Source organism: Botrytis deweyae (genome assembly GCF_014898535.1).
Source record: "Botrytis deweyae strain B1 chromosome Unknown BDEW_012, whole genome shotgun sequence".
Classification (NCBI taxonomy): Eukaryota; Fungi; Ascomycota; class Leotiomycetes; order Helotiales; family Sclerotiniaceae; genus Botrytis; species Botrytis deweyae.
The window spans coordinates 964,986-992,556 of NW_024066219.1; the positions used below are offsets into that span (position 1 = coordinate 964,986).

At 43.6% G+C, this 27,571-nt stretch overlaps 8 protein-coding genes across 8 annotated transcripts; 2 read left to right on the forward strand and 6 right to left on the reverse strand.

Annotated features, from left to right (window-relative positions):
* Window positions 1–11,047: 11,047 nt before the first annotated feature.
* Window positions 11,048–14,265, reverse strand: EAE98_006116 (uncharacterized protein; the record flags this gene model as incomplete). The annotated part of the gene is made up of 7 exons (XM_038953738.1): window positions 11,048–12,382; window positions 12,432–12,767; window positions 12,816–13,049; window positions 13,097–13,735; window positions 13,783–13,902; window positions 13,952–14,203; window positions 14,251–14,265. The coding sequence occupies 7 exons, from the start codon at window positions 14,263–14,265 to the stop codon at window positions 11,048–11,050; spliced, it is 2,931 nt and encodes a 976-aa protein (XP_038810133.1).
* Window positions 14,266–14,642: 377 nt separating this feature from the next.
* EAE98_006117 (uncharacterized protein) lies at window positions 14,643–15,443 on the reverse strand (the record flags this gene model as incomplete). The annotated part of the gene is made up of 2 exons (XM_038953739.1): window positions 14,643–14,646; window positions 14,698–15,443. 2 exons carry the CDS (start codon window positions 15,441–15,443, stop codon window positions 14,643–14,645), a joined length of 750 nt encoding a protein of 249 aa, XP_038810134.1.
* Window positions 15,444–17,853: 2,410 nt separating this feature from the next.
* On the reverse strand, window positions 17,854–19,634 carry EAE98_006118 (uncharacterized protein; the record flags this gene model as incomplete). Its single annotated transcript, XM_038953740.1, has 5 exons — window positions 17,854–17,856; window positions 17,909–18,271; window positions 18,325–18,489; window positions 19,301–19,330; window positions 19,389–19,634. 5 exons carry the CDS (start codon window positions 19,632–19,634, stop codon window positions 17,854–17,856), a joined length of 807 nt encoding a protein of 268 aa, XP_038810135.1.
* A 1,424-nt stretch (window positions 19,635–21,058) lies between these two features.
* On the reverse strand, window positions 21,059–21,574 carry EAE98_006119 (uncharacterized protein; the record flags this gene model as incomplete). The annotated part of the gene is made up of 3 exons (XM_038953741.1): window positions 21,059–21,134; window positions 21,198–21,298; window positions 21,551–21,574. The coding sequence occupies 3 exons, from the start codon at window positions 21,572–21,574 to the stop codon at window positions 21,059–21,061; spliced, it is 201 nt and encodes a 66-aa protein (XP_038810136.1).
* A 39-nt stretch (window positions 21,575–21,613) lies between these two features.
* Window positions 21,614–22,752, forward strand: EAE98_006120 (uncharacterized protein; the record flags this gene model as incomplete). The annotated part of the gene is made up of 2 exons (XM_038953742.1): window positions 21,614–22,242; window positions 22,296–22,752. 2 exons carry the CDS (start codon window positions 21,614–21,616, stop codon window positions 22,750–22,752), a joined length of 1,086 nt encoding a protein of 361 aa, XP_038810137.1.
* A 500-nt stretch (window positions 22,753–23,252) lies between these two features.
* On the reverse strand, window positions 23,253–24,143 carry EAE98_006121 (uncharacterized protein; the record flags this gene model as incomplete). The annotated part of the gene is made up of 4 exons (XM_038953743.1): window positions 23,253–23,286; window positions 23,357–23,456; window positions 23,543–23,951; window positions 24,048–24,143. 4 exons carry the CDS (start codon window positions 24,141–24,143, stop codon window positions 23,253–23,255), a joined length of 639 nt encoding a protein of 212 aa, XP_038810138.1.
* Window positions 24,144–25,098: 955 nt separating this feature from the next.
* On the forward strand, window positions 25,099–26,003 carry EAE98_006122 (uncharacterized protein; the record flags this gene model as incomplete). Its single annotated transcript, XM_038953744.1, has 2 exons — window positions 25,099–25,396; window positions 25,474–26,003. The coding sequence occupies 2 exons, from the start codon at window positions 25,099–25,101 to the stop codon at window positions 26,001–26,003; spliced, it is 828 nt and encodes a 275-aa protein (XP_038810139.1).
* A 389-nt stretch (window positions 26,004–26,392) lies between these two features.
* EAE98_006123 (uncharacterized protein) lies at window positions 26,393–27,520 on the reverse strand (the record flags this gene model as incomplete). Its single annotated transcript, XM_038953745.1, has 1 exon — window positions 26,393–27,520. The coding sequence occupies one exon, from the start codon at window positions 27,518–27,520 to the stop codon at window positions 26,393–26,395; it is 1,128 nt and encodes a 375-aa protein (XP_038810140.1).
* Between the last annotated feature and the right edge of the window lie 51 nt (window positions 27,521–27,571).

Here is a 27,571-nt window from a genome sequence, read left to right on the forward strand (position 1 = left end):
TGGCGTCGGTATATGAGCGAGTCAAGTTACGAAGAGATGAACTGGGAAAACTTCAGGGAGTACATGTATGACGCTATCATGGACAAAGGGACTAGACAGCGACGAGCAATCCAAAAGATCGTGCATGCGAGGCAAAAAGAAGGAGAAACTGTGAACGCATTCGTAACCTACCTAGAAGGCCTTGAGGAGGACATCGAGCAGGAGGCGGAGAGTGTTCGGGTCGAGAGGCTCTTAGCGGGTCTACTACCCAGTATAGCCAGGAAAATATCGGAATCCCCACAACAACCTGAGTCGCGCAATGAGCTTATAAGACAAGCCTGTAGACTGGAAAGTGTGGAGAAATTATTCCGAGGAAGAGACGCAGGGGACTCACATCGATCCCGCAAGCATAACCAATCACCCTCTCGATATCGAAATCCATCTAAACGCCCCCACCTGGAAAACAACCCGACCCTAACTGTTAAAACAGAGGTCCAAGAATCAAATCAACCCTCTCGAGAGGAATCCTTCAAGACATCAAGACACCCCGCCAACGTATCGTATGCGGAGCGTATGCGGACCGCTATATGCTATAAATGCCAACAGAAAGGGCACATCGCTTCGAACTGTCGGAACGACTTTGCGTGTAGACGTTGTGGGGGAAGGCATAAAGAAAACGAGTGCCAAAATAACCCCCCTGAGGCTACCCGCACGGGAAACGCCTAGACCCAGCAATTATAATGAGCGTCCCATTGACGCTGGGTCCACACAAAGAAGGGCGGACAATCTTTACAGTCACGGCGATCTTTAATAACAACAGCAAGCCGATAGCGCTCCGATGCCTCGTCGACTCGGGAGCGCAAGCCAATATTATACAGCAAAGCAAGTGTATCGAATGGGACTGGACCCCTACCAAGAAAAGCACTCCCCTTGTGTCGGCAAATGGTACCGCAATTGCGTCGTACGGGGACCATGAATTCCCTGTCGAAGTGAAAGATGAAAAAGGGGAAAAGAGAACCCACACTCATAGCTTCACATCAGCGGTGCTGGACCTACCACGGATAGACGCCATCCTAGGTCTCCCGTGGTTACAAACAGTCAACCCCGATATCGATTGGAAGTCGACGTCACTCCGATACCGCCCCATCTTGAGCAATCTCGAGATCATTCCTGCGAAAGAATTTTACCGGGAAATGAAGGAAGGCAAAGCAGTCTTCGCGATCTTCCCAGACAAAATGGCCTCGCAATCAAAAATAAAAGGGGGCCGCCTGGTACTCGCATTGACCTCACATGAGATACCAGAAGAATTCCAGGAGTACAAGAAGGCTTTCTCGGAAGACGAAAGTAGCCTTCTGCCCGAACACCATCCGATGGAGCATCGCATTGACCTCGAACCCGGTTCGACCCCCCCTTGGGGCCCGATTTATTCCTTATCAGAGGAAGAGTCAGCAATACTACGAGAGTACCTAGATGAGTACCAAAGAAAAGGGTGGATAAGAAGGTCTATCAGCTCGGCAGGGGCGCCTATCATGTTCGTTCCAAAGAAGGGGGGAGGCCATCGACTATGTGTCGACTATCGAGGGCTTAACCGGATCACCAGAAAGGATCGAACCCCCCTACCTCTTATCAGTGAATCCCTAGACCGACTCCGACAAGGTGTTATATTCACCAAGCTAGACTTACGGGACGCTTATCATCGAATCCGCATAAGAGCGGGGGATGAGTGGAAGACTGCGTTTCGCACGCGGTATGGCCAGTACGAGTATAGGGTAATGCCTTTCGGCCTCACCAATGCCCCTGCGACATTTCAGACATATATCAATCAAGCCTTGTCCGGCTTGACGGATAGCATCTGTGTGGTGTATCTTGATGATATTCTGATCTACTCAAGAGATAGAGCCACGCATACGACGGATGTCCGAAAGGTCCTCGCGCGACTCATCGAATACAAGCTCTACGCAAAGCTAAAGAAGTGCGTCTTTTATACCAATGAGGTGGAATTCCTGGGATACGTCGTTTCGCCCGCAGGCGTTACTATGGAACCAGGCCGCATTCAGACCATAGTGGAATGGCCAATACCCAATAGCCTTAGAGATGTACAGGTGTTTCTTGGTTTCGCGAACTTTTACCGACGGTTTATCAGGGCCTACTCGGCGGTGGCTCACGGTATGACCGCATTGTTGAAGGGAACGAAGAAAGGAGAGATGGTGGTCGAATTCAAGTGGACTGACGAAGCACAAAAGGCGTTCGAAGCGTTAAAGAAAGCCTTCACATCGGCACCTATTCTCCGGCATTTCGACCCCTTACTCCGTATGATGATCGAAACCGATGCGTCGATCTTTGCTTTGGGTTGCGTGTTGTCACAGCTCTTCTCGGAAGGAACCAAAGAGGCACCGATCCAACGGTGGCACCCCATCGCGTTCTATTCGAGGAAGCTGAGTCCAGCGGAGCAACGATATTTCACTCATGATCAAGAATTACTAGCAATATATACCGCTTTCGTACAGTGGCGCCACTATGCGATAGGGAGTCGACATACTGTCGTGGTTAAGTCGGACCACAACAGCCTCCAGCACTTCATGACAAAGAAAAGCCTGAATGGCCGGCAAGCAAGGTGGGCGGAGGTTTTGGCTGCATATGATTTCGAGATAGTATATAGGGCCGGAAGATTGAATCCCGCAGATGGGCCGTCGCGCCGCCCTGATTACGCTGTCGATACGGACGGTATAAATGATATGCTTCCGACCCTTCAGAATAAACTGAAGAATAGGTCGATGATTATGAATCTGTTTCAAAGTTCCCCCGTCAAGAAGACGGAGCCCCTGCGTAACGTCATAGGCCTCTTACAAAGGGAAGGGTGTGGCCTACCGTTCCGTGAACTCAAGTGTTCACTGGTTGAAACTGGTTGCAAACAGTCGATACCACGTCGGATAGCTTGTGTTTTAGCAGGAGACGAAACAGCATTCGAGCCAGTATCAGAGACGATGAGAAATGCTTTATTGCGTCTCCAAGCGGATGACGATTTTATAAAGAATAAAGAGTACCTGAATCAAAGACTGCGCTCCGCTGGAGTCGCCTCACCTTGGCAGGTGGGCGCCGACGGGCTTCTTAGACACAATGGGAACGCCTACGTACCGCCAGACTCTGCTTTGAGAGCAGAGATCTTGGAAGCCCATCACGATGACCCTACGGGTGGACATTGGGGTGTCTCTAAAACTTTAGAAATCTTGAGATCTAAATACTTCTGGCCTTCAATGAGGAAGGATGTAAAAACGCATATTAAAACATGCGCGGTATGCCAGCGTACCGCTGTCAAAAGGCATAAGCCCTACGGCGAGTTACAGACCCTCCCTATTCCCCATGGACCTTGGAAAGAGATAACTATGGATTTCATTACAGATCTACCCCCATCGAAATTGGGCAAGCATGTGTATGATGCGGTTTTAGTGGTTGTCGACAGGTTCACGAAGCTTGCCCGATACGTACCCGTTAATAAAACGATCACCTCACCGGAACTCGCTCAAACGCTGATGCAGAGTGTGTTTAAGGACTTCGGGGCACCGGAAGGTATCGTGTCAGATAGGGGACCACAGTTCGCAAGCAAGTTCTGGAGTAGTTTTCTTTTTTATCTGCGAATACGACGCAAGTTGTCTACTGCGTTCCACCCTCAGACCGACGGGCAAACGGAGCGACAGAACCAGAACCTGATTCACTATATCAGTTGTTACTCTAATTACCGACAAGACGATTGGTCTTCACTACTACCACTCGCAGAGTTCACTTATAATGCTACGTGGCATAGTACAATAAACACAAGCCCATTCCAAGCGATGTACGGATTCCTACCAACATTCCACTACATCGGCGAGGACGCCGATGCCACAGGGAGGGCACCAGCAGCACGCGAGCGAATCGCCTCCCTCAATGAAGAAAGGGAAAAATTGAGAGAACTGTGGCAAGCAGCTATAGACCGAAAGTCAAAGGATACAGATGGCACGATAACCCAGCGATACAACATCGGAGACAAAGTGATGCTAAGCACCCGAAATATCAAGCAACTTCGACCCAAAAAGAAGTTTTCGGACAGGTTCATAGGCCCTTTTCAAGTAATAGGTATAAAAACCAGTGGTCAAGCATATGAACTCAAGCTACCACCTACCTATAAGATTCACAATGTCTTTCACGTTTCCCTACTGGAACCATGGCATGAACGACAGGGTACCGCTGACCCACCGCCACCAGAGGAGATAGACGATCACTTGGAACACGAAGTGGAGAAGATCATAGCACATAGAAAGAGAGGCAGAGGTGTTCAATACCTAGTCCGATGGAAAGGCTACCAACCAGCGGAAGATACGTGGGAAGCCCCCCGCGATCTCGACAACGCGAAAGAAGTACTGGAAGAATACAATAAAAGAAGAGAACTACCAATACACAGCTCAAAAGAAAAAAGGAAAAAAGCTACAAGACAATAGGGTTCCGCTGCGTACCCACAAGCGAACCACCAGCAATACGAAGCTGTTCGCGACGTTCCTCCCTCCACTCCTTTCTACCCTGATAAGAACGAGGACGCAACCCTTCACTCGCCGGCATACCGCATGCTACTGCCAAGCGCACCAACTCATCCTGACGTCTCTGGAATGCTTCAGGCTTCAATTCATGAGTATCAGGGTCGATATTATCTGAATCTTCGTCGGTACTCGGCTGATGAGATTGTCGCCATTCCTTCCATAAAGCCTCGTCCCTAGCAAGAGTACGCCTTTGACTAACACGAGGACGCCGTCGTAAAGGCATCGCTACATTAGCGTGTTGAGAGGGTCCTATAGCAAGAATTAATCCTTCTACCCTACACATCAAGAAGATCCGGTGTAGAGAGGAGAACCCCAAAGATAGCATTACCTACATCGCTATCGCTTCGCTCACCCTCATCCGCCGAAGGCATATCCACTTCATCCTCATCCACACTTTCCTTCTCCTCCATTTTCACAAGGGCCTCGCTGGACTTTCGAACCTCCGTCGACGGGTTGTCGGCAACCCGCGGGCGTTTGCGGGATCGAACACTTTCAGGAGAACTCGCAACGGCGTCAGACTCTCCAGTGTAGACGGGACGACTCATGCGAGGAGCCTTAGCCTTTGGCGGAGCGCCAGTGTCCCGACGTCGAGAATCAGAGAGGGAACCAGCAGCAACCGACGCTGCCTTTTGTTTCGAAACTGCACGGGAAGCTTTACGAGGAGGAAGGATGGCTTGGGTGGCCGAGCTCCCGGTGGCGGATCGACGGGCAGAAGCTGTCGAATCTCCGGCAGCACGCTTCTTCGCCTGAGGGGTGGTAATACTGATGTCACCTTTAGAAATACGGGGAACATCAGAACGTTGAGGGGCACCGGTAACCTGGTGGAGAAAAGGGTCGTCCTCTTCGTCGCCACTAAGATCAGAAAGGGACTCATCAGGATACCTAAGGCGATCCTTCTTGGGCATAGAGGAACGAGTGCGGGAACGGGGGCGAGACGACGATTGAGTGTCGGTACGAGGGGGGATGCGGCCCTCCGAACCAGCTAGCATGTTCACGGCACCCGGAGCCTTACCTCCTGGGGGAGCAGGGGGCGGGGCGGGGGCGTTGACAGCGCGGGGGTGAACAACCGGAGCCATGAAGTCGCCCTCATCATCCGAATCTACTGCGGCTACCAGTCTCATGACGGAGCCTGGAACAGCGGCATCCAGTGCAGGCAAATTATTCTAGAATCCAAAGAAGTCAGCTGAGCACCACTATGGGGAGACGAAGGGTGACCGACGACAGCTCGATAAGAGTCCACAAGGCGCTCCATGAGATCGCCTATTCGATCCAACTTCTTTATGGCAAGCAGAGATAATGCCTCGAATGACTCTGGCTTTTTAGTACCACCCTGCTTATCCTCCTTTCGCAAAAAGGCCTCCACACTCCTGACGTAGCGCTCATTTCGACGTACCATCACAGTCTCGGCGTTCTCTTCCTCTTGACTACCAGCAGGAGTAGCCTGCCAAAAAGCTTGGGTTTGATACAGCAAGTTGACGTCGGGAATGTATCGGGGAGGCACCGACTGGCAGACCTTTTTCTGGGCACGACAGTAGCTACACTTAGCGTGAGGACCCTTGTCGTAGTGACAGAAATCTTCGGGGGCAGAGGACGCAATACGCTTGGAGCAACGAAGACATGTAGGGATAATCAAACCAGCAGGACCTACTGCAGACCGAGCCGCAATCGCCTGGGGGCCGATGGGTTGAGGGGCAGCCATGATAAGACAAGGACTAGTGAAAAGGTAGTAAAGAATGATCTGCTAGAAGGGGAAACGAACTCAGGAAATTGGAGGGAACTTATAGAGCCCCTGGTGATCTGCCAGTGAGAGCGGTGAACGCGTTGGAATGTTGTTTATTGATTGTTTGTGGCTTTATGGCGTTCTTACTTCCTTTTGGCATGCGGCACGGACGCGATCACTCGGCGTCCCATTTTCTTGTGTTACACGAGCCGAGTTCGGGAGGTAAACATACACGTCTCGGGACGCGACGTGCAATATGGGGGGCTCTGTCACGGTCAATCCGTGTAAGGGCTGGCGAGGGCACGTGAGTAGCCCCTGCGGGGCTACTTCGGGCCGACGCCAACCCGCGCACAATTATAAATTGTAGAATTTTCATAGTTTAGAAGGATTAATGAAAAGTCTTTGTGCTACATTACACCTAGTTGATTCATTGCTATTATCTACTCTAACAGAGTATTCCGAATGCATTCGAAACAGTGGATCTATTATATAAACCCTGTCAGGTGGTCGCTCCCTGACAAATGGTATAATTTGATTGAAAATGATGTTTTTTTTATAATATTATATATTACAAAAAGTATTATTAAATATAATAAATTTATTAATAAATATAAAAATCAGTTATTATTTTTTTTTGTAAATACTCTTTATATAAATTTCGAAAAGGAGTTATAATAATAAGTATATAGAGTAAACTGATAATTAGTAAATTGAAAGAAAGAGGTGTATAAGATAAATGGGGTAGTAGTTTATTATTTTTATATAAAAATAATGAGAATAGATATATAAAACCTATAAATAATAGAAAGGTTATAATTATTAGATAAGATTTAAAATAGATAAAGGAATAGAATAAGGAAATAATAGAAATAGAATTTTAAAAAATAAAGAAATTAATAGCTATTATTAATAAAATCTTTTAATGAAAGTTAGATAAAGTATAAAGGGAATGAAATAAGATTAGAAAGGTAAAGAAAAAGATTATTAAGGATATATATAAAAAGATTAAAAAGATATAAAGAATAATGAATAAAGTTATTATAAATATATAAAAAGTTGTAGAAAAGGAAATAAAAAGAATAAAAAAAGAGGTTGAAAAACAATACAAAGGTTTTAAAAAGAAATAAAAGAAGCTAGTGAAAAAATATAATTGGAAATAATAAATTAATAAAAAATTATTAAAGAAAAAAAGATTACAATTAAAAAGACTAATTGAGAAAAAAGAAAGGTAGATTTATTTAAAGTATCTTATAAAAAGAAAATCAAAATTAGTAATAATTAATAGGATTTTTAGAATATTTAGATTAAGGATAAAAAGAAAGATAATAATAAACTAATATTAAATATTCAATTAAATAAAATACATTATTAAAATCATAATGATAATCTATATATTTAATTATTTAAAATCTATAAATTAATAAAAATAATTATATCATTTTTCAAATTCAATAAAAAAATATTATATTTTATTATATTTCAAATTACTAAGAATTATAATAATAATTCTTAATTAATTACATATTATTAGAAATTGAATACTTGATTAAAAAATTAATTAGAATTACAATTTATTTTAAAATTTAATATTATATATTATATAGTTGATTTACTATTGATTTATAAAATAATTTTATTATATTAAGGTTGCTATAGATCAGGGTTGGTGCTACCGACCACCTTAGGGTGGTCGGCAGAATTTTTCTAATAGCCGGCAAGTACTAAGTGATCATCAAATATTAGGGTAAAAGTTAAGTAGTTAGTCCGTCTTGGGGCAGAATATAGAGTATGACTGGATTGGAAATTTTTAGGCTTCGATAGTTAGGGAAGAAACAAGGAATGTGGTCAGAATAGGGAAGCCAAAGTTTCAAGATCATACTTGGCCATCAACTCATTCTGAAAATAGGGAAAAGTATACACCGAGACTCGAAGCAAAGTATACCTTCGGCATGTATTATTTTTATCTAGTGTTTCAGTCATTCGAGATTGTGAATTTTATCAATTGTCGTAGGCTTCAAATCATCCAGTTGTAACAAATTAGTAATGGAGGGTGAACGAGAGGTTACGGTCATCATGAAGAATTACAGATGATGGATGATTGAAGACAGGTGACAGGTGACAGGTGGCTTTTCTTTTTGACATTACTTTATCTGATGTCATTACCTCACTAGTGCTAGCGTGATGTGCTAAGTAAGTATATCTGTGAGACTAGATGACTTTTCGCACCAGGGCCAAGATCACTTTACCGAGTAAGATTGTTTTACCGAGACTAGATATAATTTTTTCCCCAAGCGTTTTACGGTAGTCCAATCCCCTTGTCGCTTTCCAGATATTTAGATACCTACACTGAGAACTTTTGCTCTTCCCCCCTAGATCTCACTAGGCCTCTTATGTCTTATCCAGACAAGCAACGATTCCTTGAATATGTCCCAAGAACCACACGAAGATCACACTAATAAAGACACTCATCATACCAATTCCCTTATCTCTTATCCAGACAAGCAACAATTCCCAAAAGATGCCCTAGAACCACACCAACACCATACCAACACCATACCATTAGATTTACTTATCATACCAACACCTTTATTTCTGATCCAGAGATGAAACAAACCCCAGAATCTTTCTCTAGATTGAACCTAAAACCAAACTAACCGAGCTCCCGCCTCGACTGTGACTTCTATCTCTAGGTTCCCCTCTCAACCAGTCAAAATATTCCAATTCATCGTCTCACGGAACTAACTTAATGGAGTAGTATGCAGATATGCAACAAACCACAGAATTTCCCTCTAGATTAACCTAGGGCCCCGCCTCGATTGTGACTTCTGCCTCTAGCTGCCTCTCTCATCTCGGTTGAAGTCTCCCATTTCATCGTTTCATAGAGCTAACTTCATCGGGTAGTATGCATATATGCAACATATTCACTAAATACTTAAATTCAAGAGTTTCAATGTTTCTAGCTTTACCCCTATCTCATGAACTAGAAGTCCTTATTCTCAGTCTATCGGATTGAGATTTCTCAAACGCTAATCAATTTATATGCTCTATTCCTTTTGGGGTATGATTCAGATCTGCAACAAAACTTTTTAGAAATGAAATTCTATGATAGGAAGTTAGTTTGTTGGTCGTAGAGTGTTCGGTTAGTAAAGTGAGTTTAATGAAGTAAGATACATAATCTTAGGCTTTGACATCACCAATATACTGTTAATTAGAAATGTAATTCTTCCACGGTAACTTTGCCTGGGGAAATGAGAAGGAATTAATAACATAGGGAAGAAAGAATGAGCTTGAATTATCTTTTCTAACATTCGTTCCAGACCCTGGTCGTACTTTTTTATCAGGAGATAGAGTTCAAGCCATTTGATATTTCCTCCAAAACCCTACTCTCTCTTTTCTCATCCTCCTATTCCCTCCCTTCATTCATTCCTCTGTATTTGAATTTCTTTAAATCAATCACCAACCTGACCGACTGGTTTCATTCAATCTATTGAATTTACTTCTATCTATCTTTCACCCTGGACTCATCTCTCACCGGCCTGAGCGCGAGAAGACGTAAAAATACATTTCCTTCCTCCTTGCCAAGAAACTTCAGAAATAAAAAGGTTTTCCTACTCTCTAGAGCGAACTCTACCTTCAAATAACCAACATTAACCACACCAACTATCTCACTATTTCCAAAGATGTCAGGATACCCCCACAAATTCAATCACAGATACGCAACAAAAGCGATACCATTCCATCTCAAAGCTATCAGTGGATGATAATAAATTTACTGGTCGCACTTAACAATATTAGCAAGGGAGCTATCAGTACCGGCTTGTAGACTTCGATATACTGATCCTCCACTTGTCAGGATACCCCCGTAAGAATACGAATGTAGATGTGCAACAAAACTTTTGCTAGTCACTTTCTCCTCTTAGTGGATAAGTTTTAGTTACATCCAGGGACAAGCGTGGGAGCTGGGAGAAAGAATATCTTTCTTCTCAAAAAACCCCGGACGAAGCAGTCGATCCTTTCCCCTTTCCAGCAGAGCAGGACCAGCTCAAAGAAACTCGAATTACAACCGAGGTGATACATCCATCATCTTTCCCCTAACAACACGAATTTAGGACAACAACTATCCTCCAAACTAACAATCAAAATCACTCACTCCCGTTCATTTAATCATCATCTTTGGTATCCACACCTACCAAATCCAACATAAACTTTTCTCCTCTTTTCATCACCACACATACCAAGCAATCCCAACTCAGCCAAAAAAAAAGATCATCGACTCCATCATAATCATACGCATCAAGCGTTCAATTACGCCATTATGAGTTTTAAAAATAGATTACTCCCCCTTACTAGCCACAGCATCCCAACTAGCAATACTTTAGACACAGTCCTAGCTTAGCACTGACCTTCACCCATCAAGAATCCAAGCTTTAGACTTTGTGGCTGAAATTCAGTCATGCAACAATCGAACTTTGATATTTATCAAGCCACACAAGATGAAACAAGCTTGATTGTCTGCCTCTATTGCACTAAGCTCTAGAGATCAGCGTTCCAAGCATGGAATTCTGGTACTACCTTGGCACCCAAAAAGTTTGAAGTGAAAATTACAGACACATCGACAAGTAGATAGAATCAAAATAAGAGATGGCATATTGATGGATATAGAAGAAAGATTATTTCTTTCGTATTAATATCAACCAAACCTATTATGTCATCTTATGCCACTCCATCCTATCTACAATTTCTCCACCCCCTTTTCGATTCATCTCTCATCCCTCCTTCACTCCACCCCCGGAACTTCCATAACCCCCCTACCAAAAAACTCCGCCACCATCCCAAACTTATCTCCACTCCTACCAAGCATATCCAAGAACAAATCATGCCTCTCAGCTGTCTCTTCCTGGCCTCTCCTGATTGCCTTAATCGTGTCATTTTCCTTTTTACAAGTTGGGCAGTCTCCTTCCACATTTCCTTCGTCATCATTTTTGAGACATCGTTGATGGAAACTATGTTTGCAAAGAAAATGGACCGTGGGAAGATCTAGTTGTGTGCTGCAGAAAGAACAGCGTGTGGCGTTGAAAGTTTGAGGCTTGGACGAAAGTTCGTTGATTTCTTGACGTTTGCTTTCCGTATCTGTACGATATGAAGTGATAGTACGACGATTGGTGGCGATTTCTTTGCGTTCACGTTCGATTGTCTGTTGGAGGTAGGTTTTTACCATACCCATGGTTGCTACCGCATTGGTACTTAATGTTTGAATCACCTGTAAAGGTGCCATAAGTCCATCGGCGTCGATCTTTTCCAATACTGCGTCCAATTCGTCCCCAGCTTCTTCGAGAATTCTTGGGTCTGATGTAAAATATGCAAGGGCTGCTGGATATAACTGAGGCTCTTCGGGGCCATACTTTCGTAAAGCTTTGATAGCACCGCGAGTGTCCTTTGCAGCAGCATATGATCGGAAGATATCGAAACGTAGACCAGCTTGTTCACGAACAAGCGTAGTACCATCCTTGAAGTCCGAGAGATGGGAAAGTAAAAGTACGTTAGAAATATCAATGGGAATATCTTCACCCTCGATAAGCTTTTTCGCTTTACCTTCCCATTCTTCGCGATCACGCCCATTCTTTTCATTCGATTTATGTAGGTACATCTCGAACAGGGTCGTATACAGATCAATCTTATCGCGTTCTTTCAGGCCCGGCTCTTTGAGACATGCTTCCAAGAATACTATGAATTCCTCAGGATGATCAACGAAAGAAGAGAACGCAGTCCTTGGTTGCGGCGGGCTGTAAGCCGGTGGCGGTGGTTCAAGATCTTCAGTTACTTGGCCGTCGGCTGGTGTAGCATTAACATTGCCTACAGTGGCAGGTGAAGAAATAGTCGAATTGTTCATGAAAGGGAGTGGAATCAAATCCCTCATGTTTGCAACAGCATTGACAGCGGCACCCGCGGCACCAGCCGCATACCCAGCATGCTGTACAGGGGCTTCCGAAGTGATAACAACGTCTTTCATTGGCCTGTAGCTTCCTGTGTAGTAGTCAATGAAGACTTGAGTTGTGTCTTTCGGGCAATGCCCCAAAAGAACTCTAGCATATTTCATGAGAATTGGATAAGCCTATTAATGAAGTCAGTATATTTTGTAGTCATGACGTGAATAATCTTACAGCATCAGGGTCTAATCGCCAGATATATTGTAGAGCTTCCGGATATCGTTTCGAGTCTTCTATCAAGATATCCACTACTAACTCATGTTCGCCATGCTTTTTCGCAAGGTAAGCAGCTTGCTCATAGTAACCACCTTGTCTGCACATTGTAATGGCGGTTTCGAGGTCAAATTTCAGATCACCTGGAGATTTAATGAACTTCTCCAGTTTATCAATATCTTTTAATTTCGCATAGCAATTCAAAAGTAAAGTGGTATGATCAGCTGTTGCTTTGTGGTGTTCATGAAGCTCTTCGAGATATTCAATCAGATTATGAATACGTTGAGTATCAAGATACTAAGTAAATTAGCCACAGCCTAACAAGAATTCACAAGTGCGACATACTTTTCGGATAACCTGTGATGGTTCAGTGCTATCAATCGCTTTCAGATATTGTTGCATGGCGCCATCGTAGTCTCCTTTTTGATATAAGAAGTCCCCCGATTTTCTGAAAATCATGTTTTGCTGCTTAGAGTCCATACCAGCCTTTTGAGCCAAATTGATTGCGTGAACGTAGAGATTTCTTTGGTACAGAGTCTCAAGTCTCTGTTGTAACGGCTTCTCATGATAACGATGTATCTATTATATTGTTAGCTTGCATCAAGATATCGACCAATACTACCAACCTTTCCATCTTGTGTCAACGTAAATAAATCGCCCCAAATCATAAACAAGTCTTTGACTTGCGAAACTAATGACTCCGAGTGGGCCACAAATTTTAGATCTGTATCCAATAAGGTGAATGTCGACGTGTTGAATAAATCATCTGCATGAGCCCCACCAAACCGCCGAATGGCACTGGATTTCGTCGCACTTGATGTTGCGGGGGGAGAGACTATCGCAACATAATCCCCATAAACTGCTACCAGGCTTTTTGGGCCATCATAACCATAACACGAATTTCGACCGTCGACTCTATAGTAATAGATAGCATCATCTCGGACTACTAATATATCACTATTCTTTTTATCCACCGTCATGCATCCCACACCACATCCAGAATCTTCGACCGGTCTTGCTGATTGATTATGCGCTCTTCCTGAAATGACGAGCTTCACGAGACGGGAAGTCGTGGCGATGTACAAATTAACAAGTCGTTCTTCTTCTCGAAATGAAAGTCCGGTAATCGGTTCCTCGGATTCGTGTACTGTTCTTTGCTTCGCTCCTCTATCATGGATCAAATCTCCTCTTATAACGGTCACTGCACCATTTCCGAATCCCACAGCCAATTGTGAAAGATCATCCATTGCGGTAAATGCAGAGATCTGGGTTGAATTAGCGATCGATCCACATCTGCGGAGATGCCACTGACAGGAAACTGTTTCCGCCCATTTTGGATACTCAAACTCGATTGACATGTCGGCAAGCCTGTCTTCTTCACAGGTTTGTCCAATGCCCATACTTTCAGAATCGGTTCATTTGATAAATCTTCCTAAAATACATCAGTTCTTGATGTTGTATCACCCTACGTTGACACGCACAGCTATTGTAACCAGCAACGATGTGCCTTCCACTTGTTTCATATGAGTTATCGACCCAACATCGTGTGCTTGGAATGTTCGCAGGATCTTGAAGTTCGAGGATAAGATTCGCACAATTCCATCATAGCTCCCTATGAAGAGATTCTCGGAACCGGAGCATACGCAGCTTATTTCGTTGTTCTCGAAGAAGGATTTACTCTCATCATCCGGCGGTTTGACTTGGCTGACCTCGAAGAAATCGAACGTTTTCCACTGCACTTTGTTAGTGTTTTCCAAACGAGATGGAAGAATTGACATACAGAAGTTAGAGCCATGTTAACATTTCATCGCGTTCATAGCGGATTGTAGAAGTTGAATGTATAGAATACCTTCGGTGAACACAAGGCTGGCCAGGGTGAGCTCAAGGCTAGTGTAGGCCATCGGTGCACGGACTTTTAATGTATGTATGTTTGTTTACATGTGGAAGGAACGACACCTCAATCTGCGTCTCATGCTGGCTTTCTTACCAATCAAACGGATATCCTCTTCTGCACGATTAACCAAAGAAAAAGGGGAAGTTATGATTTGAAAGTCACGCTCTATTATTGGAAGATAAGCTCCCAGTCTTTCTCCCTGAAAGGAGAGTATTCTTAGGTTAAAAATACATCAAACATCCACCATCAAACATCCACCGCTACGTCGAGCATGATGGTCAACTAGAATTATACTAAGTGTTCCGTTGATGTAGTCTCCTCTCCATCTCCCACCTTTCTTGCCAGTATATCCTCATTGCTGCAGCTTCATCTTCCCTGCAATCTGCACATTCTTGATTTCTGGAGGTAGAAGTATAGGTTTTTGGCATACAGCCATGTCTATGGACAAGATCGATTCTGTCCTCAGAAGTCTCGTCATAAGGATAAACTCTAGCTGCGTTGGCTAGGTCCAACTCCTCTGTCCAACGATCTGCCTCTGCCTTCACCATTGCTTCAAACTTTGCAATCCTCTCTTGCTTCCTCCGGGCTCTCTCCTTTTCGTTCGCCTTTCTTTCAGCCTCCTGCTCCAATTTCATATACGCTTGAATTTTTTCCGAAGATTTATCTCCACGAAAGCATGTCGCAAACCTCAAGTTTCTATTCCATTGCTTCTCATTCTCAACTTCTTGTTCCTTTTCAAGTACTTCTTCTCGTATCCAAGTCCGTATTGCCTCGTCCAAGTCCTTTCTCTCCCTATCCCACGGCGTTCCTCGCTTCCTCTCAATCTTCTCACGGGCGCTCTCGCGACTTCTTGCTCTGTTCTTTCTATTTTTCTCGCTTTCCCCCCTTAATGTTTCCAATTCAGTCCTTTCACAATCTTCTTGTTTCTTCTCCAGTCTGTATCTTTCTTTATCTTTCGGTGTTCTACTTGATAACCATTTTCCCAAGTTACGCCTCTTTTGAGAGCTTGTCAAAAGGCACTTTTCGTCAGGTGCATAATCAGCTGGTTGCCATATTCCCTCTCCTAGATTATATGGCATGACGAACTAAGATTTGCTGATTCAAATCGTATTGGCACGTCAAGGTGACAATGAGAAGCGATGCAAATTTGATTCGAAATAGGACTATTTGAGTTGGCGTGTTTTGTTGTTTCTCGACGTATGATCGAAATTCGCTTGTGTCTATCTATGCCTTTTTAAAAAGCATATACACAATCGGAACGGCTTATAATTTTTGTATTGAGCTATGACGCCCTTGAAGAATTTGATGTTCTCGAGAAGATGGATTTCTAGAAATAATCGAGGATCGTATGATTGAATCGAGTGGTAATGCTGTCGAGGGGATCGAATGAATAAGTCGGAATAGGACAACTTGATAGTCTTGGGTAAAGGTTGCGGACTGCGAACAGCTTGTAGTCAGGATGTTTGGTATGTATATTATCGTTTTGGTTTTGGATATTTTCTGTTTGAAGATTGATGGGAGAAAAAAAGCGCGAAGGGGGTGTGGAAAAAGACTTGAGCATAAGGCAGTGCACATAAATTTGTGAATCGACAGGAGATCTTGGAATGAACAGTCATTAATGTACTCACAGGTTTGCTGGTGAACATTGGACGATCAAGTCTTGTAGTCACCGACTTCAATACTGATACTATCTAACTAGATCGAGCACCTCATATAACAGTAATGATCCACAGTGCAGAGCTTACACCCTGCCACTGATTCACGATCCCATACGCCACACTCTATATTTCACACCTAGTCCGCGGTTTATTCACACACAATTTTATCTCTGATGATTCCGCTTTGATCAATGAATCGCAACTATCATATCATTTTCACCAATTTTAGTGCCCTCGCATTTTACTTTTCCAGTATACATGTTACACATGCTATTCCAAACTTCTAATCCACCAACCGCTCATTCTCTATTGAGCAAAACAACCACCCATTCTCTCCCCACTCATATCACCCCGTCTTTCAAGAATCAAAATAGACCCCCAAGATCCGACCTTCTATACCATGACCTCTATCCTCTTCTACCACACATTGCAGGACTTACTTCATAGTACCACCCACACACCTCAAGCATCACAAATTTCCACCCCCAAAACACCCGAAACGAAGTCTCCTCTCATATGATATCACATACCAGAAGCCATCACAAGTCCAATCTCACTCCTCTCCTCATGTCCCCCATGCACTAACACCCTCCCATAACATCTCATGCCCCCCTCTTCTTCAACCCCGAAACCTCCATCCAAAAATTCCCTTTTCCCTCAATCCATTCCCATTCCCCAAAACTCCCACTCACCTACCCCAGCACATCCAAACCACATTAAGCCCTCAACTCACAAATTCTCCTCCCCCCTCTCTCCCTCTCTTCGTCTTCCTAGTCCCCCACCAATCCACCTCTAATCTCACCACATTGCATACATACTAAATCACGCTCTCCCACAAATCAAACTCTAGACATCAACTAATCAACTCACCTCCCGCAAAAATAACTCTAATCCACCTCCCAATTTACAAACACACCAATATAAAGTAAAAAAACACCTACCTATATACACAAAAACCACCCAATCATCATCTCTCAATCCCCAGCACATCTCTTCACCCCCATCAAGACATGAATTTCCACTGCAATCCCGAACACTCCCACCCCAAACATCACAACCCAGCACATCTCAGCCTTACAAATTCCCACTCAAAAGTCAAAACTCACCAAAAAAAACCTACATATCCCAACCCTACCCATCAATTCACGTATTCATTCATCTCGTCGAACAAGGACGCATGCCTGCTCCATACAGTCACACAACCACACACATGTACTAACACCTAGTACCTACCGATAAGATACCAATCATGAATGTTTTAGGCCCAGCACCCCATACCTAGACTCATCGTCGTGGAGGAAGCACTGAATGTGTATCGATGTCATGTAAACTTAGATGTCTGAATCTTATTTTAGAGACTCATCTAAAGTGCTGCACGAGGTTGGAAAAAAGACATGGAATAGAATTCAACGATGTTATAGTTAAGTGTACAGCCAATGTATTGATTTCATCTAAGTAGTTTATGATCTGGAAAACAAACATTGGAGAGAAAAAGCTGCCAAAGCAAGAATGCTTAAAGGAAAATATCCATTTCTGTGACGCTATTGCTCGAATACAATTTGGAAGGTGAGCGACCCATCCTCGCTCTCATCATAAAACCATTATTTGTGGAACTCATTGGTCATTCCTCCACTTCACTCCTATGCCCCAACCACCCCACCCATCTGTAGAAAAGAAACCCCAGCTAGAAAATCGCAGAAAGAAAGCATGAGGAAGTAGCAATAATACAATCGACATAAGCGTAAAGAGGGAAGTTGGTGCAGGGTGTGGAAGTATTCTCAATATGGTGCTTCATTCTCGTAAATATCTCTACAGACAGTTGAGAGCATTTTTACTGTAACAAAGTTAGCATGCTATGATTCAAATGAAGAGATGTTGACACCTACCAAGATCTCGTCATCCATGTTTGCGTCTCCATTGGTAGCTGGCTCAGCAGCAGCATTTGTAGCTTGAGCATCGGTACCGGTCTCTGCATTCGCGGCGTTTCCGCTCTCCCAGTAATCGGCCATCTCCAAATCGAGTTCTTCAGCAGTCTTCTTCTTAGCTGGGCGAGCATTAGTGGCACCGGCACCACCACGGGAGCCTCTCTTTCCTCCTCGCTTCCCAGCTTGATCCTTGCTGTTTGGCTTGTTTGAAAAAACAGCAGATTTTGGTTGCGATTTTGGCGCGCTTGTAATTCGGTCCGTAAGTCTCTTAGCAAGCTTCTCCTCCATAATGCTGGCGGCCTCGGCATCAACGAGAAGTTGAACCTATTGATAGTAAGTGAATGAACTTGAGTACGATGACTAGTGATAAAAATTACCCTCAATGATCTGTTGTCAACCTTGACACCGTTAAGCTTGGATACAGCAGCGGCAGCATCACCTTGACGATGGAAGGTGATATTGGCTTCGCCACGGCTAGTTCCATTTGGACCATAAACTAGTTGAACGATCTTGGTGTGCAATTTGGCTTCGTGAAAGTATTCCTAATCATTGAAAACACATGGTATTAGTTACTGAGAAAGATGCACGGCAGGAACTTTCTTCGAAGTCGGCAGTCCACATAGAAAAAGGGCATTCGCGATATTCCAAAAGGATTTCCGTTCCGACACCTCCATGGAAAACAGCCAGCGAGCGAGCGATCAGCGTTAGTGATACTATCAGTATGCTTGTCTGAAGAACAAATTCAATCGACTCAAATTGAGGAACAGTCAACATGCTCAATCGGTAATATTGATTGTCGTATCCCATCGACGCGTCTCTGTGTGAGAGATGTTCAGGTGCAGCACGTCAAAGAATCATAAACTCCATAACTCATAAACACAAGATAGGTGCGACTGCTTCTCCATGAAATGAAGAGCACCGTCTCGGAACAAACGCCCAAAAAGATGAAAGCTGTGCTGTGATGTGCTTTGCTGCGCTGTGTTTGCTCAACCACTCTGCTCGCTGGGTCTTTCTGTCTTGCCTTCACCCCTCTGAACTCTCCATTATTCTTGCCATGCAATGGCATGCCAGTCATCAATTTACACCATCGTTCGCCTGCGCCAAGTTCGAAATCAGGAGCTTGCCAGGCATCCTGAAGAATTATTGGTCTTATGCAATCTGACGAGCTTAACTTCAATCCTACCAATGCATCAAGCGATTTGCGAGCAAAGGTATGAAGAAAGACTTTGTGATGGGTAATAGGGATAGGTCCTCGTATGGTCAAGGCCTTAACCACTTCGACGAATCAAGAAGAGGCGTATAAAAATATCGATAAAAGTTCCTTCAAGGCCATAGACCTTAACGGCAACATACCTTAATCTGTTGTTCTGTCACATCATATGGCTGACGTAAAAGTCGTTAGCAGTTGAGCCTCGAGTAAGATGTGATGAGATAGACATACCAAGTTGCTAACCACAATACGAGATGGGGCGTTTCCTCCCGAGGGACCAGCTGGAGCAGGCTTTACTGCACCCTTAACTGGCTTCTTGCTCTTGGATACACCTCCGACTGGAGCTGCAGTGGCGTTGCGACCACCTGGAGCACGTCCACCACGACGACCGCCGCCACGTCCACCACGTCCAGTGCCTGATGCTCTTTGAGTAGCAAGGATCTCATCGAGAGATTGACCGAGTTTATCAGAAGACATTGTGAAGTTTTTTGGGTTGGGAAGTGAGAAATTGGCTGATTATTGTTCGTAACGTTAGGATCAAATAATGTAGAAAAAGTATTGACCGAGTATGAATTGATCAATAAATTTCGAAGATGGGAAAGAAGCTAGCTGACTTTGATTTCTGATGCGCTGAAATGCGTTCTATGAGGATCAGGCTATGGCTGAAGACGCGCCTGAAGGTGTTGTTATTATGGCAAGGGTAATTTGCGATTATCCAAAGCTGGATAGAGTCGCAGATTAATAAAGTTAACTTCTTTGAAGAACTTGTGGATTTAAAAAGTTATGAATAGAAAGTTGTTGAAGTTCGAGTTGTCGATGGATTATGTCGAAAGTGTCCGAAGTATTTGTTTGTTCTTGAAAGGAGTTGGAAGGAAGGAGGCTGAGTTTACTTTGCGACACGATTTGACGCTAGTCCATGGTTGAGTCATCATTTCTCTCAACACATGACTTCTCTAACCAATTTGAGCTTAGTTCAAGTAGCGAGGTAGCGTAGCTTCCAATCTGTGCCCAAAGTGAATTCTTTCTACCAGAACCTTTGGATGATTTCTTGATCACATTTCCACATATGACTTTGAAGTTTGATTCGATTCGACAGGTTGACGGGTTGCAGGCAGTCAATCATGTACTGGCTACGGGTACCTGGTGAATAAGAGACAGATACATTGTTACAGTATAGGTGGATACGGTATGTAGGACCTTATTCATATCTTCATACACGAAGATCAATTTAGTACAGCGAAATTGGGACTGCTCCAAACAGGTTTCGATGCTATTTCCTCGAACCTTGGAATATCCTGTCCCTTCTTGATATCGCAATTCACTCAAATAAGCACTCGGTTTCCTACTCAATCGACCAATTCTCCAGTTACCAGAACAATCCTCGATTCATATTTGAAACCCATGTATTGAATACAGCGCGCAAAAATGCAGCTCAGTACAACCTTGTAATAGATTCGATACATTGGCTCTATGAGTAGGAGGGTCAAAGTATGAAATGAAACGCCCAAGAATTTTCCGCATGGTTTTCCATAGCTTTCTAGCAACATCTGTCCAGCGGTCCGCCCATAAAACTCCAGAAAGTACAAATGCCCAGAGAGTTGTGGAAATATGTCATACACAGTCACCTTTCAGTCCCAGTTTCCCTATAGCCACATATATCCTGCTCTATGGCAGAAGCAGTCATCCTCTCAAATCAAAACTATCCTCTCCAATCATCTTCCTGCCACGTTTGCTTTGCTGTCTTGAGATGTGGAAGTGGAGCTAACTTTGCTGTCTGATTTGGGCTCTTCCACCGAGTTGATTTCGAGAATGTGGTAGAGGACGATCAAAAGCATTGCAGCTGAGCCAAGGAAGATCGCGAGGCGGTAAAGTTCATCGTCCGAAATCATCTTGTATAATTGTTATGCGAATTGCGATTCGGGAAGAGTATTGAAGGAGGCCACGTAAGGTCTTAAAGAGAGAGAGACGATGAGTAGACTAAATAACTATTAGAATTTCTTTCCTTTCAATCAACAAACAATAGATTTGAGGGGAACATACCACGAAGCTTCGATATCTACATCAATTGTACTTAATTGTGATTGACTTTGAGGTTGTTGATTCAAGCAAGTCAGATCGTTCGTGTCGCAACAGCTTCGCGGCTTTCATGTAAGGCCAGCTTGATGGAGCCAAAGTCCAAGCTTCACTCCCCTACTAGCCCCATTCGCTAAAGTAGCCATTAAATTTTAACCCCACCAAGATCAATCAAGTCCTTGATTATGATGATTTTGATTTTGATTTCATCACCGGTCTAAAAATTACTACTCCGTACTATTTCTTTAGTCCCACATCAGGAGAATACAAACACAGTCTTTTCCGCATATCGATACCCTTCCATTGAGTCTGGTGCGTACCTGATTATCGATTGAATCAGTCATCTATACAATACACAGAGTCTTGATCAACAATCCGACAAAATGCCACCAAAGAAGGGAAAAGGCCAGCCGGATCAGCCTAAAAAGGCACCGGCCACAGTGGCAGACAAGACTTTTGGAATGAAAAACAAGAAGGGAGCCCAGGCGCAAAAACAAATCGAGCGAATGCAAACTTCGTATAAAGCTGGAGGCACTCCCGATGAAAAGAGACGACAAGCCGAGAAAGAACAGCGAGAACGAGAAAAGATAGCATCAGAAGCGGCGAAGAAAGAGGCAGCTGAATTATTCAAGCCTGTACAAGTTCAGAAAGTCCCATTTGGTGTCGATCCCAAAACAGTTCTCTGTCAATTTTATAAGAAGGGCCATTGTGAGAAGGGTAGGAAGTGTAAATTCTCACACGACCTTAACATTGAGCGCAAATCAACAAAAATCGATCTTGCGCAAGATCCCAGAGAGGCAGAAGCAGAGAAAAGAAAGGAGGAAACTTCAGATGATTGGGACGAGGAGAAACTGCGCTCCGTTGTATTATCGAAAAAGGGAAATCAAAAGACTACAACGGAGAAAGTTTGCAAATTCTTTATCGATGCTGTAGAGGAGGGAAAATATGGTTGGTTTTGGACATGTCCAAATGGAGGGGACAAGTGTATGTACCAACATAAGTTACCGCCAGGGTATGTTACATTGCTCTATTCAATTATTTGTGCAATCACTAACCAGTATCCAGATTCGTCCTCAAAACCAAAGAACAACGTGCTGCAGAAAAGGCTCTTATGGATAAATCACCTCTAAAGACACTTACCCTTGAGGATTTCCTTGAGTCTGAACGACACAAGCTTACTGGCACATTAACACCAGTCACGCCAGAGACATTTGCTAAATGGAAAGCCGAGCGTATGGACAAGAAGGCTGGTGAAGAACAAGCTAGACTTGCCAAAGAAGCTACCGGTCGTGCTATGTTCGAGAAGGGAGATTGGGAAGCCAGTGGAGATGAGGATGAAGGCGATGATAATGAAGATGATGCATGGAATATGGAGAGAATGCGACGAGAGACTGAGGCATTACGTGAGAAGAAGGAGCAAGAACGATTGGCCAACATGTATGGCGGAGCAGTCCCAAGTAGTAACGAAGCCGCACCTCAGATCGTCGAACCTGTAGCAAACGAGGAGGGGGAAGCCTCCTAATTAATTCAAGATACACGACATAAAAAGTCATTACTTGAAATCAATTTTTGAACTTTAGCGTCATTCGAAATGGGAATGTGAAATTGGATTATGGGATTTAAATTGGGAAATATGGTTTCGTCGAATACAGTCCTCAAAATTGAGGCTCATGGGACACTTCTCTACCCACAGCATCTTGCAACCACCACAAGAATCAAACTTTATGAGAATCGGCATCTGCATCCACATGAGGATCTGTTCTGAAAGAGAAACAATCATCACTATTCCAGCTAGTCTTGGTATTTCCAGCACCCCGTGTGATGGGTAGGTAGAGTCGATACAGGGAGACATAAATTGATGTACACTTAGATATGCACTCCTTATTCAATAAGACTTTGTCCCCTCTTCGACTTCTTGCCGACTGCTTTCCTTGCCCAGTCTCTCCGAATCTCAATCTCATCAGTCACTTTACCGTCATTTCATCTTTCCAAATAACCTATCCAAAGTTCTCTCTTCCCGATCTAACAACAACTCTCTCCTCTCCCATCATTCTCACTATATCAATTGTTAGTTACGTTTCGAATACCCAGCAAAGTATATTCATATTCGAAGGATACAAACTTACCCCTCTTCTAAATGTTTATAACCAGAAACCTCCAGCACATCACGCGTGAACATTCCGAATCCCGTCATTGCACCCAGTAGGATGCAGATTATGATATATCCTTTTGCAATTAGTATGGGCTCCGCGAGTAAGGTGTTTTAGTGGAACTGGGCGGCATTAGGATGATGAGATTTTAAAAAGTCTTACCGTTACTATACATCCACATCATCATCATCGTATAAGAAATCGCAAATTGCAGGCCATGAATCCCTGCTCTTGAAACTTGCTCCCAGACCTCAATTGAAATCCGTGGAATGCGCATCCATTTCCACTCCAATATTCCAGCTTTATCTGCTCGTTTTGGATTGTCATTATGTCCGAGGAGAAGCTTGTCCTCTCCGTCTTCGTCTGCTGTCTCAAGGGACTTCTGCTGTGCACGATGTGCGTTCTTGGAACGCAGATACCGATCGTAGGTACGTTGGTAACGACGGGTTGTTTCGAGGAGTATAGGGAGGAGGAAGGAAAAGAGACAGACGAGGAGGAATTGAATGGAGGTGTGGACTTGGAGGGAGGGGTGGAGGTAGCAGGTTGATGTGGTGTGGAAGTTGAGGAGCATCTAGGGTGGGCTAATTTAGTATGGTAGTAGGCCTTTTGAAGTTGCCGAATGTATGGAAATGTGATGGAGATACGAAGGAGACGTGGAGGGACTCACAGACATCTTACAGGGAGTGTGGGATAGAGATGTGTTCGCAGTGCTGGATGACATATCCATTTCCATACTCATGTCCATATCCATATCCATATTCATTTTGAAATTCTCAATCGCCTCGAGAATTTGACCCAAATCACCGCCTGCTGTATCGAAACGCAAAGTGTATCGGAGAAGTCAGGAGCAGTTTTATGCAAGATATGGTATGATACGTCCTTTCTCATTTTCAATCCATTTTATGATCAACAGTTAGGATCTCCTCGTACCTCGCTACCTACATACTGCTCAAATGTGCGCAAACACGACAAACACATAACTATCAAATAAATCGGGGTCCAATGTCTCAATTTTCCAGATTCCGATTAATCAGAGCGACCTGTGTCATGTGGCAATATTAACTATTATGAAAAATCTCACATTCGCTCTGGAACTATCGATGAAAGTAATAGTACTGCTACATACCTACTTACCTATCTACAACGTCTCTCAATCCCCTGATAGGAAATTCCCCAATCGTCGAAAATGCGCTCAAATTCGCGCAGCTAAAGTTGCGCTAATGTGCTCACTTTCATAGTATGCTTGGCTTGCATATTGGGTATACTAAATGTATAGCTTGCTGGATGGATACTTGACTTGTTAGTTGGATGGATGAGATGGATTGGTGAGATGGGTTGATAATGGGAGAGTGATGAGGGAGTTGAGAAGGTTTCTTAGTAATCGATGATTCTGGAGAGGAGGTGAGAAAGTAAGTACACGCGTCTGCGTGTAGTGTGGGCTGTATGTGGAATTTTGGATGGGTGTTATATCTTAGTAGGTATGATGATTCGGAGTGGGTGTTGGTTTAAAGAACATAAAATTTATGGGTGGAGATTTCTTTCCTGGATTAGCTACACTTTGTTGTTGTTCTCTACTCATTGAAACTATTTGTTGCCCGCAATACGACTGAGTCATATTCGGCTCGCGAAAATCGTCCGAAACTATCATGAGTAGATCAGTAATCTATACTCATTGAAGCACAACTCCCTGTTCTCGAATCTCACCGCACCCGATCAACATGCCCGTCGTCGATTCCAAAAAATACTCCTGGTATCCCCACTTTTTCTTTGCTTTCCCGCATCCATTTTCTCTGCAACTATCTCTCTACCTTCCTATTATTTACCTTCATTCAACTGATCCAAGAATCAACAGCGAACCATGTATCCGCGGGCATAGAGCAACAAAATGTACGCATACCAATCGACTGCTGGTTTTGGTACGCAAGCCAGGTCGTCCGATGCAGAGTTGTGCACATGAACTTGAAGGGTGTGTTTGTGGGAGATTAGGTGGAGCTGGGGAGGATTGGGGTGTTGATGGTGAGTTATTCTTTTCTTTGTGGGAGGGGGTGGATTGATGGAGTTCTGGGGCAGGATATAAAGCTGATGAGTGTAAGGGCCCACAAATACGTCGAAGTCAGTTGGTTACGATGCGAGAGAAAGTTCCAATGTTATCGGTACTCTGGGATCGGAAAAGCCCAGAAAGTATGTGTCGAGAACGGAGAGCAAAAAAAGGAAGAGAAAGGCCAAGAGAAGTGGAAGAAGCGATGTCCAGAAGGACAAGGTCAAAAAAAGAGCAAAAGGTCCCACATCATCATCTCCGAAAGCCTTATCTCCATCCCCGAAATGCCCAATGTCGGATCAGCAGGAAGCAACAGAGTGCAGCAGCAACACCACCCCGGAACTTATCCTCGACCCAACACACCCAAAAATATTTATCACCAGCTCTATATCCGTACCCGCTATATCGAACTTCCTCCCTCCTATCACCACACTGATTCCCCAAGTCCAAGATCATAACCTCGTTGCTCCTCAGACGTCGTACATTGATCATTCACCTAGCTGTATATTCCATCATCATCAACAACAAAATGATCAAACCAGTCTTCGGATGCCTTTCTCAAGTCCATTCTTGCGATATCACTGAATAGGATCTTCAAGCAATTTTAACTGAACAACATCGATTCCTTCAATGGATAGTGTCATGCAAGAAGAAATTGCGATGGGATCTGAAACTTATGTATTGAAGTACAGAGTATGGAGAGAGTAGAAGCTTCGAAGGAACAAGTTTAAGTTGCTAGAGTGTTAGTCCATTCCTCGTTAAAACTGAACTCTTGTCAAGGCCCATGAGATCACTAGCGAGCTTTCAAGGTTATCAATGATTTCAGTCTTGCAATCAAAATCTGCGGTAAAAAAATACTATTGCAGGGATTATGAATACTTGATAAAGTTGAAGTTATTTTTATATTTCGCTAGCCAACTTCTCTATGAGCACGCTGCTGAGGCAAAAAATACTACATCATAACGCCCACACGCTTATACAAGTGGATTGACAACCTGAAGTGGAGTACCCGGCAATTCTGAGCTCTCCTGCATTCTGTTATTCCAAATTTCATCAGCCCTACAATCCTCACATACCATTTTGCGTTCATTGTTACGATAAGACCACGGCTCCCTATCAACTGGACCAGCCATACACCACCTTTTATGTACATAAGAATTACCTATAGAGATATTCAAATAGTCCCGCTCTTCTGTCGGGAGTCCAGACTTTCTCAGAAGGGTTGGGATCTCCAGCTCCATCTCCCATCTAGTCGCTTCAGCTTCCCATAATCTCTTGATTTCATAATCCATCTCTTTTTTCCGCAAATATTCTCTGTCGACTTCGCATTCAGCATCTCTCGCTTGCGTTTTGAGATTATCTTTGACAGCCTCGTAAGCAATTTTTTCTTGCTTGAGAGTTTTTCTAATTGAGTTACGTCTCTTTATCTTCGTGACTGATTTGATCAGACCCGAATTATTTTTCAATTCTTCTTCCCATCGTTCCTCACTCTTTGCTCTCCTCTCATCTTGACGCTTCAATTCCTCAATGACTTCCACTTCTGTCGCCGTCAAATTCTCTTTCTTCGATCTGATTATCTGAAGTCTTGTAGACTCAAACCTTGCTAGCTTATTCGCGTATGCAATTAATTCCTCTCTTTCTTTGTCCCAAGGTCCATTTGTCGATTCCATCGTTTCTCGCACTCTCATACGTCTGTGGCGTCGGCGTTCAAGTGGAACCGGGTCCATAATATGTACTGAGGCAAGTGCAGCTTCGATTCTTCGGTGTATCTGAGGATTACATCCAGTTTGAGATATGCCAGCCCTTGGTATCTGAGAATTAGATACAGTTTGAGATAAGCCAACCCTCGGTGTCTGAGAATTAGATGCAGTTTGAGAGGTTCCAACCCTTGGTGTCTGAGGATTAGATCCAGCTTGAGATATGCCAGCCCTTGGTGTCTGAGAATTAGATGCATTTTGAGAGGTTTCAACCCTTGGTGTCTGAGAATTAGATACAGTTTGAGAGGTTCCAATTCTTGGTGCCAATGGCATAGACGGTGGCTCTTCAGAATCAGAATCTATTCCGGAAAATCTTACACTTTTCCTCTTACGTGTATTTTCCATGATGTTGTTGGCTGTAGTTGGATAAAGATATCGTGACGTTATGAGACGGCA